The sequence below is a fragment of the Rhipicephalus microplus genome, chromosome 1 (assembly GCF_043290135.1).
Source record: "Rhipicephalus microplus isolate Deutch F79 chromosome 1, USDA_Rmic, whole genome shotgun sequence".
Lineage (NCBI taxonomy): Eukaryota > Metazoa > Arthropoda > Arachnida > Ixodida > Ixodidae > Rhipicephalus > Rhipicephalus microplus.
Genome location: NC_134700.1, coordinates 230,617,874 through 230,636,353, shown reverse-complemented (window position 1 = coordinate 230,636,353; position 18,480 = coordinate 230,617,874). Strand labels below are relative to the sequence as shown.

General features: G+C 47.1%; 1 protein-coding gene and 1 long non-coding RNA gene across 2 annotated transcripts in view; both read left to right on the top strand.

Annotated features, from left to right (window-relative positions):
* LOC142811509 (uncharacterized) overlaps positions 1–18,480 on the top strand; it is a 324,450-nt gene that overhangs the window by 190,948 nt on the left and 115,022 nt on the right. The window lies entirely within an intron of this gene.
* LOC119166589 (forkhead box protein B1) lies at positions 259–5,151 on the top strand. Its single transcript, XM_037417953.2, has one exon. The coding sequence runs from the start codon at positions 623–625 to the stop codon at positions 1,688–1,690; it is 1,068 nt and encodes a 355-aa protein (XP_037273850.2). The 5' UTR covers positions 259–622; the 3' UTR covers positions 1,691–5,151.

The window sequence follows — 18,480 nt, the reverse complement described above, 5'->3', positions numbered from 1 at the left end:
TCGGCGGCTGCAGCCCCTCGCTGTTTCGAGAAACTGCCGAGCGCTGTCGTGCTAGAGCAACTTTCGGAAGACGACGCCGGTTTACTGACCGGCCGAGATGAGCGCGCGGCAAGATCAGAGGAAGAAGAGTAAGAACAGGCCTAAGCCGAAGCGCACACCTCAGGAAACAGCCGCCAATCCGCTCGGACAAGCCGTGGCTCGGCGCTCCGGCGTACTTCGGTCGTTGACAAGGGCAGGCACGCCTTCCGTTAGAAGTCCCACCTTTCTCAATTCTTCCAAACCCTCTCATTGGCTGAACCTTAAATCAACAAACCCCTCCTCAAACATTAGAGGCGCCGTTGTGTGACGTCACGGCGGGGCGGTCGACTAGTTCAGTTGAGGCGGAGACTGGCGAGAGCTCCGCCCTACGGCTCACCTCCACTTCGCCCGAGCGGCGTGGCCGGTCCGGGAAAACTGCTCGCTCAGTCGTCGCGAAGTGCACGCAGCGGGAGAGACCGGTCGGCGGCTCTGGGCAAACACGTTCCTGCGCCCGACTCAGCCACAAGAGACCTCCGCCACGACTCCCACCACCACGGCTGTGACTCCCAAGCAACGCGGCAGCAGCGCTGGCGCTTCGGCAACCATGCCGAGGCCCGGCCGGTCGACGTACGGAGACCAGAAGCCGCCATACTCCTACATCTCGCTCACCTTCATGGCCATCCAGAGCTCGCAGGAGAAGATGCTCACGCTCAGCGACATCTACAAGTTCATCATGGACCGCTTTCCCTACTACCGCAAGAACACGCAGCGGTGGCAGAACTCGCTCAGGCACAACCTCTCGTTCAACGACTGCTTCATCAAGATCCCGCGCAGGCCCGACCGGCCTGGCAAGGGCAGTTACTGGGCTCTGCATCCGGCCTGCGGCGACATGTTCGAGAATGGTTCCTTCTTGCGGCGTCGCAAGCGTTTCAAGCTGCCCCGCCAGATCAAGGACGCCACGGCTGTTGCACTGGCCGAGCTGAAACATTACGAGACAGTGTCGCAGAATGCCATCCAAGAACAGGCGAAGATGCGACTCACGGCGCTGGCGGCAGCACCGAGTCATCTGCAGGGACACCACGCCGACGCCTTGAGGCACGGAACAGTGCTGCCCAACTACACCAAGCAGCCGTTCTCAATCGAGAACATCATCGCTCCCGACGGCAAGAACTTCAGCGGCGTGCTGCCGGCGAGTCCTCCGTACACGACGTCTCCGCACGCGCCGTCTCACCTGAGGTCCCTCCCAGCGTTTCCGTGCTCTCTACCTTACGCGACCCAGGCGTCCTGGCACTCGACGTACTCTAGCCTTGTGGCAGCGGCGGCCGCCAGCCGGCAAGACCTCAACGGCCTTCTGTGCGGGGCGAAGGTGCCGCCCGGTCACTACCCTCTCGCCGGCGTCGTGCCCGTGCCACCGGGAGCCGGGGTGCCGTTCTCGCTTCCATCTCTGCCCCTCAAGCCGCCCGCACTTCTGCCCGCGTTTCAATTCCCGGGTCTCACGGCCGAGCAGTCTCTGCTGACGGCCAGCGCAGCTCACATGACGTCCCAGATGACGTCGGCAGCGGTCACAACCACGAGGCTGCCACCGCCTCCAAGACCCGACTCGGCGTCTAGTGATGTATCTTGCAGGTCGTTAGATGTGGTCTCGGACGACATGGCGAACGACCCTTGTTAGTGACGATTGCATTCCCTTCCTACGAACCCTGGTTCCCGTGCTGCGCTCAGCCGACGCGGCCGCCCACAGACATTATTTATAAGGCGCGAGACGACTGTACCATTGCGACAAGTGCAGCACCAGGTGGCGTGGATGTGTGTATGTGTGTGTCTGTGCGAACGTGTGCGTGTAAATATTTCCTCTCTGGCGTCCTGGTTTGAGCACTGGGTGCTTTGTATAAATGTACAGATGGCTGAATGAATTTGAACATTGGAAGAATAGAAGAAGCAATGAAGAACGCAGAGGCGAAACGGGAAGCTATACCGTGAGCCAGCTGTTCTTTGATATAGTTCCTTATTTCTGATAATTCTCAAGAAGCTGACTCGGGCTTTGTTTAGAAGAAATGGGAAAGACCTTTCTCAAGTTATATGTTACTCACGGTGAAGACTCGCATCGGCACGTCTTCGAGATAACCTCATTCACCTCGCCTGGTAGCAAACTACTGTAGACTATAAATAGGCAGATCTTTAGCGTGTATGGCATGTTCCCAACCGGCACCACGTTCAACAGAAGCATCTTCCCAGCCATCGACATCGCTCTCACACGCGACTGCTGCAAATGCACGTGGAGCTCTTCTCTGCGTAAGCCAATCTACGGGTTTTCTACTGCAACAGCCTGCATCTGGAAGACGCAAGCAAGAACGGTAGGCAACCGAGTTTCAACAAAGACTGTCTCTTTACTCCCGAAACAGCTTCTTTCTTTCGCCCACCGAAAACGATCTAGGCCCCCGCGATGAAACGAAACCGTAACGACACAATGCGGGCTTTCATTTTCGACTCGTTTTACGGGGCACGCGACGGCCCGTGTTCGAGCACGCATGGCAAGCAAGCAGTTCTTCAAGCGGGCCACTGTTCGCCAAAAATTGCTCCCTCACCCACTCCTGGGGGATTCCTCGATCCTCTCAGACAGCGTGGTGCCGTCTTGCTCGGAAAAAGAAAGTCAACAGTCATAACGCGACAGAAAAGGCGAAGAAGGAACCTCTCTCGCGAGTTGATGCTCCCGGTTGCACGTGCATGTCCCGAAGCGAGTGGAGACGCCGCAGGAGACAACGCTGCCTCGGTTTTTCCGTCGAAGTACCTCGCCAGAGCTGCGCAACGCACGCCTCCCGTCGAGCAACGCCGTCTACTTTTTGCAGGTGCGTGCCCAATCGTTTTCCCTCTTCCGAAAAAAGAGAGCAAGAGAGAGAAAACTGCAGTGCCCTTAAAGTCAAGAGAAGAACAAGCTCCGAACGGGCATGCACTGCGTGTGTGTCATCCACAATAGAAGAGAAAAGCGCGAAGATACAAGCACGCTGTATAGAGAGAGGCCATGCACTCTGCGGGCGACCGCTTGACACCCCCGCCGTTCCGTTCTTGTCCTCCTCCGTTTGCTCCTGGCAGGAATGTGGACTTTCCTCGGCCGTTTTAAAAAAGAAGGTGCATGCACCTACGCCATATACAGTAGACCTACCTCTCCGCAAGAGCTCCTCGTCAACGGCCGCTCTATAAGATATGGTGACACCGCCTTCCTCCTGAATCTGAAGATTCGCGAACTCCCCCCCGTTGAGGTTTATTGTGCAGTGTTCGCGCACCGCAGGAAGAACATACATTGCTTTCGTTTTCTGTTCCCGCACTGCACACCGGACAGGAAAAAAAAGAAGTATGCTGTGTATAATAGCGATGCCTTCCCCAGTTCTCGCACCTCTATGTAGGATAGTGCATGTGTTGGGCATGTGTTGTGCTCTTCTAAATTCAAGCGTTGCTTTTTTATTCTTTGTGTATTCTGTCAAGCTGCTTTCTTCTTGTCAAAAGTGGCTGCTGTTAAAAACGGGCCGTACTATAAAGTTTTACCTATAATGTTTTAACGAGGCCTATATCAGCACGCCTAATGTTGTCTCTCGTGCCAATTCAACTCCCGGTGGTAAAAAGTTCTCACAGACGGTTGCCTCGATCTCATCTTAGGGCACCTATTGCACTATTTTTACACCATATTTCAGCATCGTGTTAGTGTTACAACTTGCAGCTTTTCGAACATACAACCTATTTTGCTTGATATTATTGGCATACGTGCCCGCGGTATGACGTAGTAAAAATGTGGGCCTCCGTAAACTCTCAGTTTTTAGAAACACACTGATTCTGCAAATTTGTCTCCCCATTTCACGTTTATTATACAGTTAAAGGTTAAAGTTTCGGAGCAATACTGAATGGAACAGTTATTTGCACCCGCATAAACAGTGTGATTAGGAACATCCGTATCGTTGTCGTAGGCGTACGCCAATCTTTTCAGCATGCATGCGTGGTTTGTGTTGTTGACGTGAAATTTCTGTTCGTGCAGACGTAATAAGGCCACATGCGCGCGCACCAACAAAACAAAAGATATTGCTGTCCTTCAAGCCCATACATCGTTCACTTTATTGCGTTGTAAGGTTGAATGTGAAATGATGACCACACAGTGCGTCACAATTAAGGGCTCTATACTCAGGGCCACACCCAAGCAGAGTGATCATGAATAATACATACTGCAGCTGAGTCACGCAGCAGCTTTCGAATCGGGACGTACGCTTTCACTTACTGCATGCACACAATGAACCACAACCGGAAGCCGCGCAAACGTAGCTTCTTTGCTCTTCGATAACAGCGTTATCGGGCCTATTTGCTCGTCCTAAAGTAATTTTTATCTTCTGCTAAATTACCCACGTTATCTCGGTGATTAAATGTGTCGAAAAACATGGATGCGTGTTCAGCGTATATACACCTGAAGATAGACTAATCTATGTGACTATATTTATCGATGCGCTTAGAGTGTGTGAACACGTTCTGGTGTCAGAATGCAGAGCCTATTGTGATGTGTCATGCAAGAAAGGTATTCTGCGTACACAGTTAACTGGCTGCCACTGTCTGGTCGTTGATTGGACGTTGATTTATCTTTTCAAATTACTATGCTTTTTGACTTCGTGTTCAGAAACACAACAGCTTACAGTCAACTGATAACAATGATTTTATGCCGAAGAAAAAGAGCACAGCGTACGTGCAATTGTTTTAGAGAAAATAACTCTAAACGATTATGGCCCTGCAGACCACATCGACAAAAACAAGACGAAAAAAAAAACGATAACGTCGATGTACGGCATAATTAGCGAGTCTTTCACTTTCTGCTTTATCGGTGCGGCTATCGGTGGCCAAACTTCCGTTGACTCCTTTCTGTTGAAATGTCACATATTGTGTTTCTTGTCTACACAAACGCAATGTTACACATGCAGTGCAAGGCTGTGGTTGGCATCGCTAGTCAATTGGATCGATAGAAGCCCATGATGGAGTACGGAGCAAAATAGGCACGCTTCGAGCTGTTGATGTCATGTTTATATGCTGTAGAAGAGTTTGTAAAAAGCGATATTAAAAAAAAAAGGATTCACGTGTCCATGAACGTTGCTTGAGAAACAATTATGTTGTCTCATTTCTTCATGCATTTCGTCGCTCTCGCCGCAGTGCACATGTGCATGGAATGCACGCAAAGTTGTACATTTTCTGTTCTTGCAGACACAACAAATATCTATAACATTTAGCGACATTTTGTGGAAATCTGCCACAGATTCTTCGATGCAAATAGCGACGAACAACTATTCTCGAAGTACAGTTATTGACAAGCTCACAGTTCATGTTTCATCAATGTACGTCACTGTGAAAATGAAAACGGGAACCTTTTCAAGAAGAAAATATATGATACAATCAGATGGTCAGAAATCTAATACGTAACTTATGGGGAAAATGTTGACAGGAACTGATTGTCGACAAGATTGCTGTCTGTGGCATACATTCACGGAATGTACGCAGCTTTCGTCACGTTTAACGCAGACACACACCATCGGACAATATATATCCGCAAAGGTTTGTAAACAACGTGCTGGCCTCAACACTGATTGATTTATTTGTGGGGTTTAACGTCCCAAAACCACCATATGATTATGAGAGACGCCGTAGTGGAGGGCTCCAGAAATTTCGACCACCTGGGGTTCTTTAACGTGCACCCAAATCTGAGCACACGGGCCTACAACATTTCCGCCTCCATCGGAAATGCAGCCGCCACAGCCAGGATTCGAACCCGCGACCTGCGGCACAGCAGCCGAGTGCCTTAGCCACTAGACCACCGCGGCGGGGCTGCCTCAACACTGTTGCGAATTCCAGGGCTGAACAAGTGTGAGGTCATATGAAGCAAAGTGTCACGTGGAGGGATATATATGTCCATGGTATATAAGGTATTTGATAAGCGGCATATATGTCGCTGTGGCATGCAAGGGACATGAATGGCTTTTGCGCACATAACTCCTATACAGAAAAACCGTACCCCATTTTTATATGATGTCAAGAAACGTTTTTAGTTCATCGTTTGCCGAAATCGTCAGACAAAATTGCGGTTTGAACAATAGCGTCGATTTTGAGCAAGCACCGAAAATTTCAAACACAAGCTGACTTCGAAGTAAATAAAATGCGGCAGCCAATTAGCAGGAACCTCCGACTAACTTGAGAGGGATGTAGCTGCCTTCAGCTTTAAACAAAAATGACATATATAGCCTTTATAGTTAAATTCACAATCAATTCAAAAACCTCGAGGCTTGTCGAATGATGCACATTTAACCCCATTCGTGAAAACGGAGTTAACGCTGTACATGCCGCAAAGACCAAACAAAGTAAACCGCGTGCACCGCCACTGCACTTCATGATCTCAAAGCCAGAAGTTCACATTCCTTTCTCCAACATCTATCGCTGGTGAAAGAATATTTGATGTTGTGGCGAGTGCTCTTTGCAGAAAGGAGGCAGGCTGAAATTGGACCTAATGACATTAACATTTCGTTTCTTTTCTATTTTCACTGAGCGGGAATCACTTCTTTCGACATTGTTTACAGGCTATAAGAATATAATATGTTAATGCTAAACTTCACGAGGCAATAACCCAATGTTTTGTTGCACACTAATTCTTCGCTATCACTGTCAATGTGTCCAAAGCCGAGATTGCGGTCTTCGTTCAAGCCTTAAATTTTGACACACGTATAGTGCACTGGAATGTGGCGACGTTTGTTAATGTTACAACAATATTATACGTTTCAACACTGTAAATGATTTTCCAATATGTATCGATCAACACGTTGTTTTAAGTATAGCAAGAAAATAGAAAACGACGTACAAACATACTCAAGAATGCTCGAACCTTTTGTATTCGATACTTATTCCGGCTACCTTGCCGTTTGTATGCGTTTGCACTTTATTCGTACCATATTTATGCTGGGCAATATTCGATAAGAACAATGCTGTCAAACGAAACTCCAGTAAAAACGTTCACGTATATAGTACTTAAGTTCTCTGACAGCATCCTTTAGTTTGTTATATTGAACTGACACATAGACGACGTGCAGAGTTTTGAGTTTATTGTGTACTCGGACCTTAGTTGCAGCATGGAGATCGCATCATATGCGAGTGCAAGCATCTGTACATGAGAAATAAGGTGCGTATTATCGATGAATTTTGCAGGCTCACTTTATAACTGCACCGAAGACGACAACTAAAGCTATATTTGTAAACCATTTTGTACATTGCCAACACATAGACACACGAAAATCACAATTTCTGCGAGGTATGTGTTTGATAAGAAAGCGCGCGAATTAAAAGAAAGATGATGCTGCCTTATAACTCGCGTGCACCCTCTCTTGCCCTGACATCCTTAAATTTGATGGTGCCTGGCCGGGCATGTATGGCTGTGCCATCTATTGGTGAGCATCAACAACACTGTGTTTTGAAGGAATTGAAGTGCTAAACTTTGGCAGTTTCAGTGAATATTTACTAATTACTACCGATTAAACGTGAAGCGGGCGAAACGCTTCGAAATCAGCGACGTCAAGCTGACGCACGTGCTGATGCCGTGATTTCAACACAATAATCCTGAACTCAAGCTATCGTTGTTTTTTGTTGTTGTTGTTGCATGCTGCAGAAATCAAAGTTTTATCCTGGAAGAAACTAGTATATTAACTTTTTTTTGTAGAACGCTCTTTTGTATAAGCTGCACTGGCGTTGCTTCTACGACGGTTCAGGTCAGCGGTCAGAGAATTCAGGGTTAACTGCCACCGTTCGTAGTAGGCGAGAACAGGCCGAAGTATCTCGTCAAGTTCGAACACGTCTGAGAGCGAAATGCCTTGGAGCGAATTGTTAACCATGAAGGTGCCCTGAAAGTTTTTTTGCCAAGCTGTTTCCGGATTGGTTACATGTGCCTATAGACATTTCTGATATCAGCAAATCGGTGGGGATCAAAAACTCAAGCTGTCAGACCTATCGCCTCAACATTAACATTTACGATCGCACACGGAGCTTTCTCACGACCCCCTTGAAACAGTCATGAAAATGTTCGTAAAAACACAGTGCGAATTCAATTGCACGTGCTTTTAATTTTGCGCAGCTGTGGAATAGTTTACGGTGATGTGACAAGAACGTGTAATCGAATTCCTTCGTTATGGGCTGCTCTTAAATTCACTGTAGATTCGAATTCGAACGCGATCTTGTAGCGTTGAGGTCGACTGTATAGAACGGCTTTCGTCGTTATTGCCGTATGCATCACATCAAGGATGCCTGTAATTTTTGGATCTGCTGTTTCCCTTCTGCCAACGTGTTTTGCGAAGGGATATGTGTACAGCTACATAATGGTTTGTATTAGCCAACATCCACCGATATTTAAAAAAAAAGCTTTTGTATTTCTTTTTTTGTGATACTTGCCCCGCTGGAAAAAAAAAATCTCCTTCCACCTCATTCAGGAATTCGTTTGCGTTTATTTAATCAATGCTGTTACATCGACGATGCTGCAGAATCACAAAGTTCGTTTCGTGCAAACCTTAATAATCAGAAATTATCGGTAAGGGCACTGATGCTTTTGAATATACATCAGTTCTGTTGCGCAGTCACTCAATGAAACCAGCCTTAATCTCGAACGTTTCACTGAAGCGCGAGAAGTTCTTTCCGGTGAGTATAAGAAGTGACTGATATGAGATCTGAAGTGAAATATGTGAAATATTAACCTCACGCGAATTTTCCGACCACATACATATCATCTCTTTTTTTGTAATCTCTGTATTATTCCGCCTGTTTGACTCTTCATCGGACAAACTCATGGAATCTTCTCACCCATTATGTAATATGTAAATATATGTACAACATAATGTATTTTAGTCATTTCACAATGAATGCAACGAACAACACGCGCAACCCGTCATGTGCTATAGTGCAACAAAAAGCGTCTTGTATCTAATTTAAAATGGCATGCTCGTAATTTAGGTGTGTAATGTTACCAATAGTGGAAATCATGTTTATTGACTCGTATATACGTATATAAATGCCTATATACAGCTGAATGCAACTATATAGCCTAATTTTTATTGACGGCACTAATTTCAAAGTAATGCAACTTGTAATACAAAATATACACGACATCCGTAATGCGCCCTACTGCTTGTACATACTGGTTATTGTTTAATTAGCGCTCCACATGCGGTATCCTCATTATTTTGGGCGCACGTATCAGCTGTGATTTTGTAGCCTTGTGAGCGGCGCGGGTCTTTATTATAAGGATCAGTTGTCTTTATTATAAGGATCAGTTGTATTATAAGGATCGTAAAGAACTTTGAAAGGACAACGAATGAAAATGTGATGATTGACTGCGTGCATACAGCAGCAGGGGATTTGACGTGAGAGATATGGGAGCCGACACCTATGGGCATTTAGGCGAATTCTTAATTTTTACTTTATATATCGCAACGTAAGGTAATGAAGTCACGAAACCTCCAATGCATCAACCCAAATGTTTTCACGTGCACGCGTCTATACACTCACAATCAAGTCATGCCTGAATTTTTAGATATAGCCGGGAAACTTTACGTATTCGTCTAGTTTCCTGGATATATGGCCGGCGCTTTCTCCGGGACCTTATTAAGAGTTCTTCATAAAACAGAGCGCATAAAACACGGGACAGAAAGAGATCAGAACAAGCTCTCTCCTGATCTCTTTCTGTCTCGTGTTTTTGCGCTCTGTTTTATGAAGAACTATGAATAACCAACACGCCCAAACCTTCTCCCTTCTGATTAAGAGTGTACAGCGGCACTGTTTGTCCTGTTGTTAGCGCTACAAAAGACCGAGGTTCGATGGCTCAATAAGGCGGCACCAAAACCTACCCGTAAAATAGTTTATATGTCATGCGTTAGATAACTTGAGGCAGTATATATACCAGTGGTTTTATGAACGTCCCTGACACTGATGTCACAAGTGTTGTTGATGCGGCTAGATTGATAAACTTAATCTTTCACTATGCTTGACCCCCTGCGTGTCATGGTGACTGCTGAGCTGTCAACGCGGGCCATATATAGCCCTCCTGAAACTCGACGAGATGACCGGCAGATTAAAGAAGTAAAGTAATGCATCCGAAAAAATGCGAACATAAACGAAACGCATCTGCGTGTTCTCGCAAATAATCTTGCATGCTATATCCTGTATTCACTTTCACTGTGTTTATTTAAACTGGCACGTGAATCAAATGGATTTATGCTACAAACAAAGTAGCATTTAGCAGATCTATTGGTGTATTTCAACAAATACGAATAGCTGTTTTATATAGCTCGCTGGTTTCATATTCAACATGCCCCGAACGGAGCTCGTGGCTTTCGAAAGCGGGGCGGAGTTAGCTGTATACGATTTATTGAACTATTGCGACGATAGAGGAGCGCTAGAATGGCGAAGAAGGAAAGTGTCAAGTGTCAACGATGCATGACATTGTTCGCGAGACGCGACACGTATATATGAGAAAAAAAAATGACTCGACATGATGAGCGAAGTCGGCGAGTGAAAGGAGAAGAAAGGGTCCATAAACCAGCCGAGAGGCGAGGATTGAGGAGGGTTGGAGAGGGCCATCAGCGTCACATAGACTTTTATTCGTTAAACGGTCTCCTGTCGTAGCACATCTATAAAATGGCCACGCAGACGCAGTGAGAGCACTGGTGTCTTCGCGTTTACCACATCGAGCATTACCACTTCGCTACGGTCCTTTTTCGGAACTGCCACGGCAGTCTCCTTTCCGCAACAAAAGATGCGGCATCGCTTTCAGCGAGCATGTATATAGTATACGGACGTTATACCACGCTCTTTCGCGGGTGGCGAGAGTAGCTGTTGCAGCGTGAACCGCTGCAAGGGGTAAGGAAGATTGTGTGTCGAATCCTGGCGGCCTCAATGGGATGGGGCTCCATCCCGGAGCCCACGCGCTCACTTGAGGATGGCGGGGGCATATACACGCGGTTCGGGCGCATCGGAAGCTTCTTGCCGGGCACCCGCGGATAATGCACGCGCGCATATGCGAAACAGCGCGACTATGATGCGCCTCCGCGGCGAGCGTCTGCAGGCGTGCAGCTGCAGGGGCGATTTGGTATGCTAGTCTGCGTGTGCCCTGCACGAGTGACGAGATAGCTGACGCCTTTGCATATCGCGCTGTGATGGACGCGCGTATGTGCGTGCGTGTGTCTCTTTCTGGCGGGTGTGCACATGCACGCCGGGGAGAAAGGTGTCGGTGTGTGCGGTTTCCTTCTCCTTTAACGTCGTGTCCTTTGTGCGTGGTCGCTGCGGGAAAGGCGTGACTTATACGTTTGCTGCTTAGATAGGGCGTGAGTAACACCAAAGGGAGCAACCGAAACTCGAAAAAAAAATAATAATAACAATACATAGTGTGAGAAACTCAAGTCAGGCATGTGAAAGTGTTCAGGCATGCGAAAGAACAGGAAATAGTCAAGTATACACGTGATCGAATAGTGTATGAACGCCACTTAATTGTTTATTTTGGAGCTGCAACAGCTTGAGCTAATGCATGCTTTGATGCTTTCATACGCATGCTGTACTGTTAAGTTTTTAAGAGTGCCCCGCCGCGGTGGTCTAGTGGCTAAGGTACTCGGCTGCTGACCCGCAGGTCGCGGGTTCGATTCCCGGCTGTGGCGGTTGAATTTCCCATGGAGGCGGAAATGTTGCAGGCCTGTGTGCTCAGATTTGGGGGCACGTTAAAGAACCCTAGGTGGTCAAAATTTTCCGGAGCCCTCCACTGCGGCGTCTTTCATAATCAAATGGTGGTTTGGGGACGTTAAACCCCACAAATCATCAATCAAGTTTTTCAGAGTGATGCAGCGCTGCGCAAAGCGCACAAGGACGGAATTGTATATGCAGCACCACTTCGACAAAGTATATATGTTTTTCTGTAAACTTCGGAGCACTGAAGTGTTAAAATAAAACGAATAAGCTGATGAACAAAGGCTTTCAACGAAGTCATTCATGTCCGAAGTGTCCAATGACACCCTATCATTTGTATTCTGTAATTTTATTGTTAAAAACAAAAAAAGCACTTCTGTACACATTCGGACGCGTTTTTCGGTTTTTATAGCATTGTGTAGTTCGCATTACTATACAATAAAGTTAGCTGAAGCAGTATACTGTTTTCTCGAGGCGTTTACCACGAACACTCGTAATGGAAACTCAAGGGAAGCGGGCTTGATAATTATCATGTGCTCCTAATTACTCGTCTGTCCTGATACCTGTATAATGTAAAAGCATGTACATGCGTACAAGGCAGCCTTGATAGAGTAGTGAACATAGTGGATACTTTTCAAAGTGGAGGAAAAAGTGCTGTGCGAACAAAACCTATGTGATAAAAATTGTAGATATACCTACAGTATTCGCGCGTAAAACCATCACACAGTGGCTTCACCAAAAGACCTCTCTTAAACGAGACGTCAGCTCCTCTGCGGCGAAATTTTCCTGCATATGCATATGCGCACATTGCTTCATAAGCGACCTTCTTAGACGCTCGCGAAGTGACAATCCCTCGGTGCGCGCTCTCGGACGCTTACAGTCGAAGGCCGTGCATTCGCCGCTGTCGGGCGAGCGCACGTTTTGTCACTGGGAGGCCGTCAGATTGATCGCACTCTTAATTAAAGCGTGCCGAGTATCAGCGCTGCCACACCGACACCGCGCCTATATCGACGTTGACGATAGCATCTGTGACCCGCAGGGCGCGGTTCGAATCCCGGCTGTGGCGGCTGCATTTCCGATGGAGGCGGAAATGTTGTAGGCCCGTGTGCTCAGATTTGGGTGCACGTTCAAGAACCCCAGGTGGTGGAAATTTCCGGAGCCCTCCACTACGGCGTCTCTCATAATCAAATAGTGGTTTTCGAACGTTAAACCCCACATATCAATCAATCAATCAATCAATCAATCAATCAATCAACGATAGCATCTGTAACTTCCACGATATTCGCGACACACTGACCGCTTCACTGCATAGCGTGCATGTGTGTGTGTGTGTGTGTGTGTGTGCGTGTGTGTGTGTGTGTGTGCATGACTGAAGATGGTTTCGCCGAACCGCTTATATAAGACCTCATATGAATATATAAATAATGTGTGTTTGATGGTGTTTGGGGGGGGGGTGCATGCTTCAACTAACGGCTTCTAAAGAAAGATCACGGGAGGTGTATGCAGAAAAGAAAAAGAAAATAAAAAAATGCACATGAAGATTTCGCAGATTAGGATAAGTGGAGCGGGGTTGGTTTAGAAAGGTTGTGTTGTAAGTAGATATTAATGTTCGATCTGAAAAATAAATAAAGGGAGAGGAAGAATATCCTGGTTGAAGGCAGCTTCAGGAATGGTGCTCGCACGTATAAGCCTGTTCGAATTCCATTTTCAGGATGCATTATTAAACACTAAAAACGAATATGACACAGGTACATTTGTGAAATCGATTAGCCCTTTATTTAAACTGCATTTTTTATTGTTGGTGTAGCTGTTAAGTGTTTCTTCATGTAATTCGAACACGCAGCTTCACAAGCGCCCACTTTGTAATTTTATTTATGTTCCGTTAGCCCTCTTATATCCACGGGGAAGTGCCTCGATGTGTGCATAATAAAACTTGGTTTCACGGTAACCATTCCTGTTAGCTCGACTGCCAATTTTTTTTGTCATTCTATACGCACATAACTTAAGCGTATCATAGCTTTGCGAATTGTACCAGTGTTTGGGAGCCGCGGTCCGTGCTTTTGTGTTTTTGCTTATTTGTTTGTATTCCCGCGTGGGTTTGCGTCATTGTGGACACTTTAATGAATGCACTTGAATTTGCGCATTTCAATGAATAACAGTTGTCAGAATGTGACACGCGCACAAGTATATACACACACTCGTGTGTGCGCAGTCCTCGGTGGCTTGATATGTCAGCTCATTGACAACTGATACCGCCTCATTGTTTGGATACTGCTTTTCTCCCTATATTGCGTGCTATCGCAGCTCAATAATATTCCGTTAGCACTTATGGCTTTTCAGGACAATGCTCATTATCGCTACATATACGCTTCCTGTGAGAGGCAACAGCCTCTTTTTTTTTTTTAATTTACAAGTCGCGATATTCTTTATTTTTCACTCCATAGATGGAGTGTGGTAAACCGCGTGGTGATATGTGAAAGACGGTGAAACTGTGTTACTAACGCGCGTTATTGTGTGTCTCATCTGACTCTCATTTTTTTTGTGTGTGACAGAAAGAAAGAACCGCAATGAACATCGGAGTACACTAAAAAAGAATTCAGCAATATACACCGATATGTTTGAGACTCAAGTGAAACGTTCTCTTATTAAATATATTTATCCTTGCGAAGTGAGCTGTATGCGTGCACAATACAGACGCATGGAGCAATCTTCGCAGTGTGAATTTAGGTACAAGAGAGAGAGAATAAAATGAGGGAAACGCAGGGAGGTTAACCAGAAATTGGAACATCCGGTTTGCTACCCTGCACTAAGGGAAGGGAGAACGGTGAATAAAGATGCGAAAGAAAACGAAGAGCGATGTAGACGCGCGAAAATGAAAACAAAAAAAAAGTGAGCCGAGGCGCTATATAGTCTATTCAATAGGCCACTACCACGCAAAAAGTTCAACAAGGCTTTCACTGATTTTCTTTGCGAAGACAGGTTATGTCGCCTTTCAAGCACTGACTGTTCGTTAAGTACAAGAGTTGTCAGGTGGGCTAGTTGGCTCATGGACATTGGGACAAAACCGCACAGACAATGAGACGAAGGACGTACCGCAGACACAGCGCTGTGTCCTGTATGTTCTCTGTCCCTTCGTATGCCCAGTATACTAGTCCACAATGAAATTAGGTACACATACGACCACTGAACGCAGGGGGTAAGTGATATGGTGGCAGTATATAGGACGAGTACTGAGGGTGCTGGACAGTTCGAAACTCTATACCGGCACCAATAGATTAATAACGGTTTCGACACTCTGTACCGGTACCAATATATTAAGGCTGTTCAAGCGAGAGCACTTCGTGCACGTATAGCTTTCACCACATTATGAATAGAACTATAGGGGGGAATCATCCGAAGTGTTTCATTATGGCGTTATTCTTGTATAGAATTCATAGACGGTGATTACGCGTTGTACATGAAAACATATATATCGATGGTCAACCGGATGACGTTGTCACTTTCTAAACACGAGTGCGAGTGGCTTTCGTGGACTGCAATACGCAACTCCGGCAATAGGAATCTTAATTTCAGGTTAAAGAATAAGTAAGACGGCTTAACTATATTGTAGCTCATACAATTATCAATGGTTACAACTACGTCATTTAGAGCAAAAGTTGTTCAGCTTTTACAGTCTCTGTTTTGTAGACACTTTCCTTTAACCGGTTCGAGTCTCTTGCCTGCCGTGTCAAACTTTCCTTCACTGAAAAATGCGTCATCAGAATAAGTGATATGTGCTACCTCTCAGTACAAGCCGGGAGTCCTAATGTTTAGGGTAATTCTGATTGACCAATACATAGTCGGTCTCTATAGTGCTCGCATTAGTCCTTTAATGATGTGGTCTGGCGTGAGCCTCGCAAATGTTTAGTTCAAGAACTGCCACCTATGCAACATCCCGACGGTTCTTAATGTCCTTGGTATCGACGCACCTTCAAATGAAGTGCTTACGTGGGCATTGAAGCAGACAGACTAAACGCATTCATATATCCCCAAAGTCATGACCAGATTGATTGATTTGTGGGGTTTAACGTCCCAAAACCACCATATGACTATGAGAGACGCCGTAGTGGAGGGCTCCGGAAGTTTCGACTACCTGGGGTTCTTTAACGTGCACCCAAATCTGAGCACACGGGCCTACAACATTTCCGCCTCCATCGGAAATGCAGCCGCCGCAGCCGGGATTCGAACCCGCGACCTGCGGGTCAGCAGCCGAGTACCTTAGCCACTAGACCGCCGCGGCGGGGCAAAAAGTCATGACCAGGCGAACACAAACGTAGATTGGACTAAATCAGAAGCAGATATCATTTATTTTGTTTTCTGTATTGGTTCACATGTAGAGCGTTATAAAGAGTTGAGATTTACCGCTTCCCGCTATTAATGACTACCGTGGTAACCGGAGAATAAAGCTGAATAATCCAGAAAAATGCGTCGTTAAGCGAAAATGGGGGAGAGTGCACTGGCGTGCAATTAGAGCGCAAATCGAAATGTACATTAGCACTTGGAAGCGTGCCTCTCACGAACATTACTGCATACAGCGAAACGGGCTAACTGCGGTATAAAACTAACTGCGCTTTATATACCTATACAGCCCGCAGTACCACTCACCACGAGGATCATCATGCCAAGACATCACGTATGCGTTCTGCTCAGTAACAACAGAACGGCAGTTCATGATGCAGGGGACGGAGGAGAAATGTCGGTAGATAAGAGCTTATAGGCAGTGTAGGGCCGGCAGACTCTCGCTCTACCTGGCCAGCCAAACTTTTGTTTCCGAACGCACCCCTCGCGTGACGAGCCAACGGGCCCGCGGCATCACACAGGACAACGCACAAGCACGAAACAACGAGGAAACGCTCACAGTGCACAAATCACGTATCGCCTGCCACGGCGGCTCCCGCAATCCAAAACTTTCCGTCTAACGAACAAACACGCATCCGCGCACACAGAGAGACGTATATACACAAGAGCCAACAAAGCGGCGGTCACGTCGTGGTATTCCTTCATGCAAGGGAGCACTGCCGCCGTTATACAAGCGATAGTATCGCTATACGCAAGTCGAGGAAGACAGTCCGATGAAGAGGCGGGGGAGGGGCGCGGGCAACAACTGCGGGAAATAAAAGGCGGGGGGGGAGGGGAAACGAGGAATCGCACGCACAACAGAGGCGGAGACCGGACCCAAGATGGAGGGTGGCGGCCGACAAAGCGACAGCCGGCAAACAGAGCTTTCAAATCATGCCCCGAAATCGTACACCGCGTGCGCGCATGGAGCAGCGCGCGGGCAATCAGGCGCGCTCATAACACAGACGTGAGCGTTCGTTTGTGTGCGTGCGTGTGAGAGAGAAGGAGGAGAGGGGCCTGTATGTATGCAGATACTATACATATACACGCTTAGAGGAATCGCAAGAAAAAAAAAAGAAGAAGAGAGTCCGTTTCTCGCGCGCGCGCACACACAAGCAGGCTCATGCACTGTCGCTCACCGCGGGTGTATATAACTGCAGCAATAGCAATGCACTCCGAGGCGAGCCGCGGCCGATCGATATTTAGCGACAAAGTGGGGGAAAGGGTATGTAAAAGGGCGAGGGTAACGGGGCTGCTGCCTATTGCTACACAGCATGAGTCGGGCGCGCGATAGTAGGAAATGAGTGGTCCCGCCGCACACACACACACACACACACACACACACACACACACACACACACACACATATATATATATATATATATATATATATATATATACGCTGTATGCGGAAGGTTAACTGCGGGCCAGCAGAGCGCGCGCGCATGCGAAAAGACGCCAGAAGAGAAGTCATGGCCGCTGCTGATGGATGAAGCGGAGAACATGGCGTGATCACTCTTTGGAGTAATTGCGTGACAGAGAGACCCCGGCCTGTATCTAACCGAGCGCGCCATGCAGGCCCAGCGCCGTCTGTGCGTGCGTGTGCCCTCGCATATATGCCGAGCGTATACCGCAGAGGACGGTATACCTGTCTATGTGGTGTCTCCCAATACGCGAATAACGTAGCGTTTAGATCAATATATGTGTACGGACGCTGCGGCCGATACAGAAACACGGGCTGCGCTTTCGCGTATGCAGATTCGTGCGCCAGCGTTTTCCCAAGCCGAGTGCGTGTGTGAGAGTCTCAATTGCGCGAACGGAAATTGCAGTGCGCCGCCGGTGTGTAAGACAAAGCGGATGTTCCAATTGATATCGAGAGACGGGAGCGTTTTGATTCCGAACGCGTTCCCAAACACGGAGACGAGGAGAGAACAAGAGGGAAAAGAAAGCCGGTACAAAGCGCCACCAACCGGCGAGAAAAGAAAAAAAGAAGTGGCACACACTGTCAAATATTAATGCCCCCGTTCGCCATGGGTGTGACGAATAGCGTTGACCTGGAATTGGAATCTCGCGTGCACCATTATGCTGCTGCTGCTGCATAGTAGCGAGTGCCTGAGCGTTATGCGGCATTTGATTTTTCTGGCTTTGGAAAGTTCTAATTAAGGGGAATCGGGTCAACAAGCGGGAATATAAGCGATGTACACGTGACAATGGCGTTGCAGGGGCGTGTGAATTGTTATTACGCGGCATCGTTAGTTCAAGCGTTTTCCTGCTGTAGTTTCATCCGGTCTATCGTCCGTCTATTTTGATGCGAAGAAAACAAAAAAAAAAGGGGGGGGAGGGGTTGATGCTGTTGTATACAGA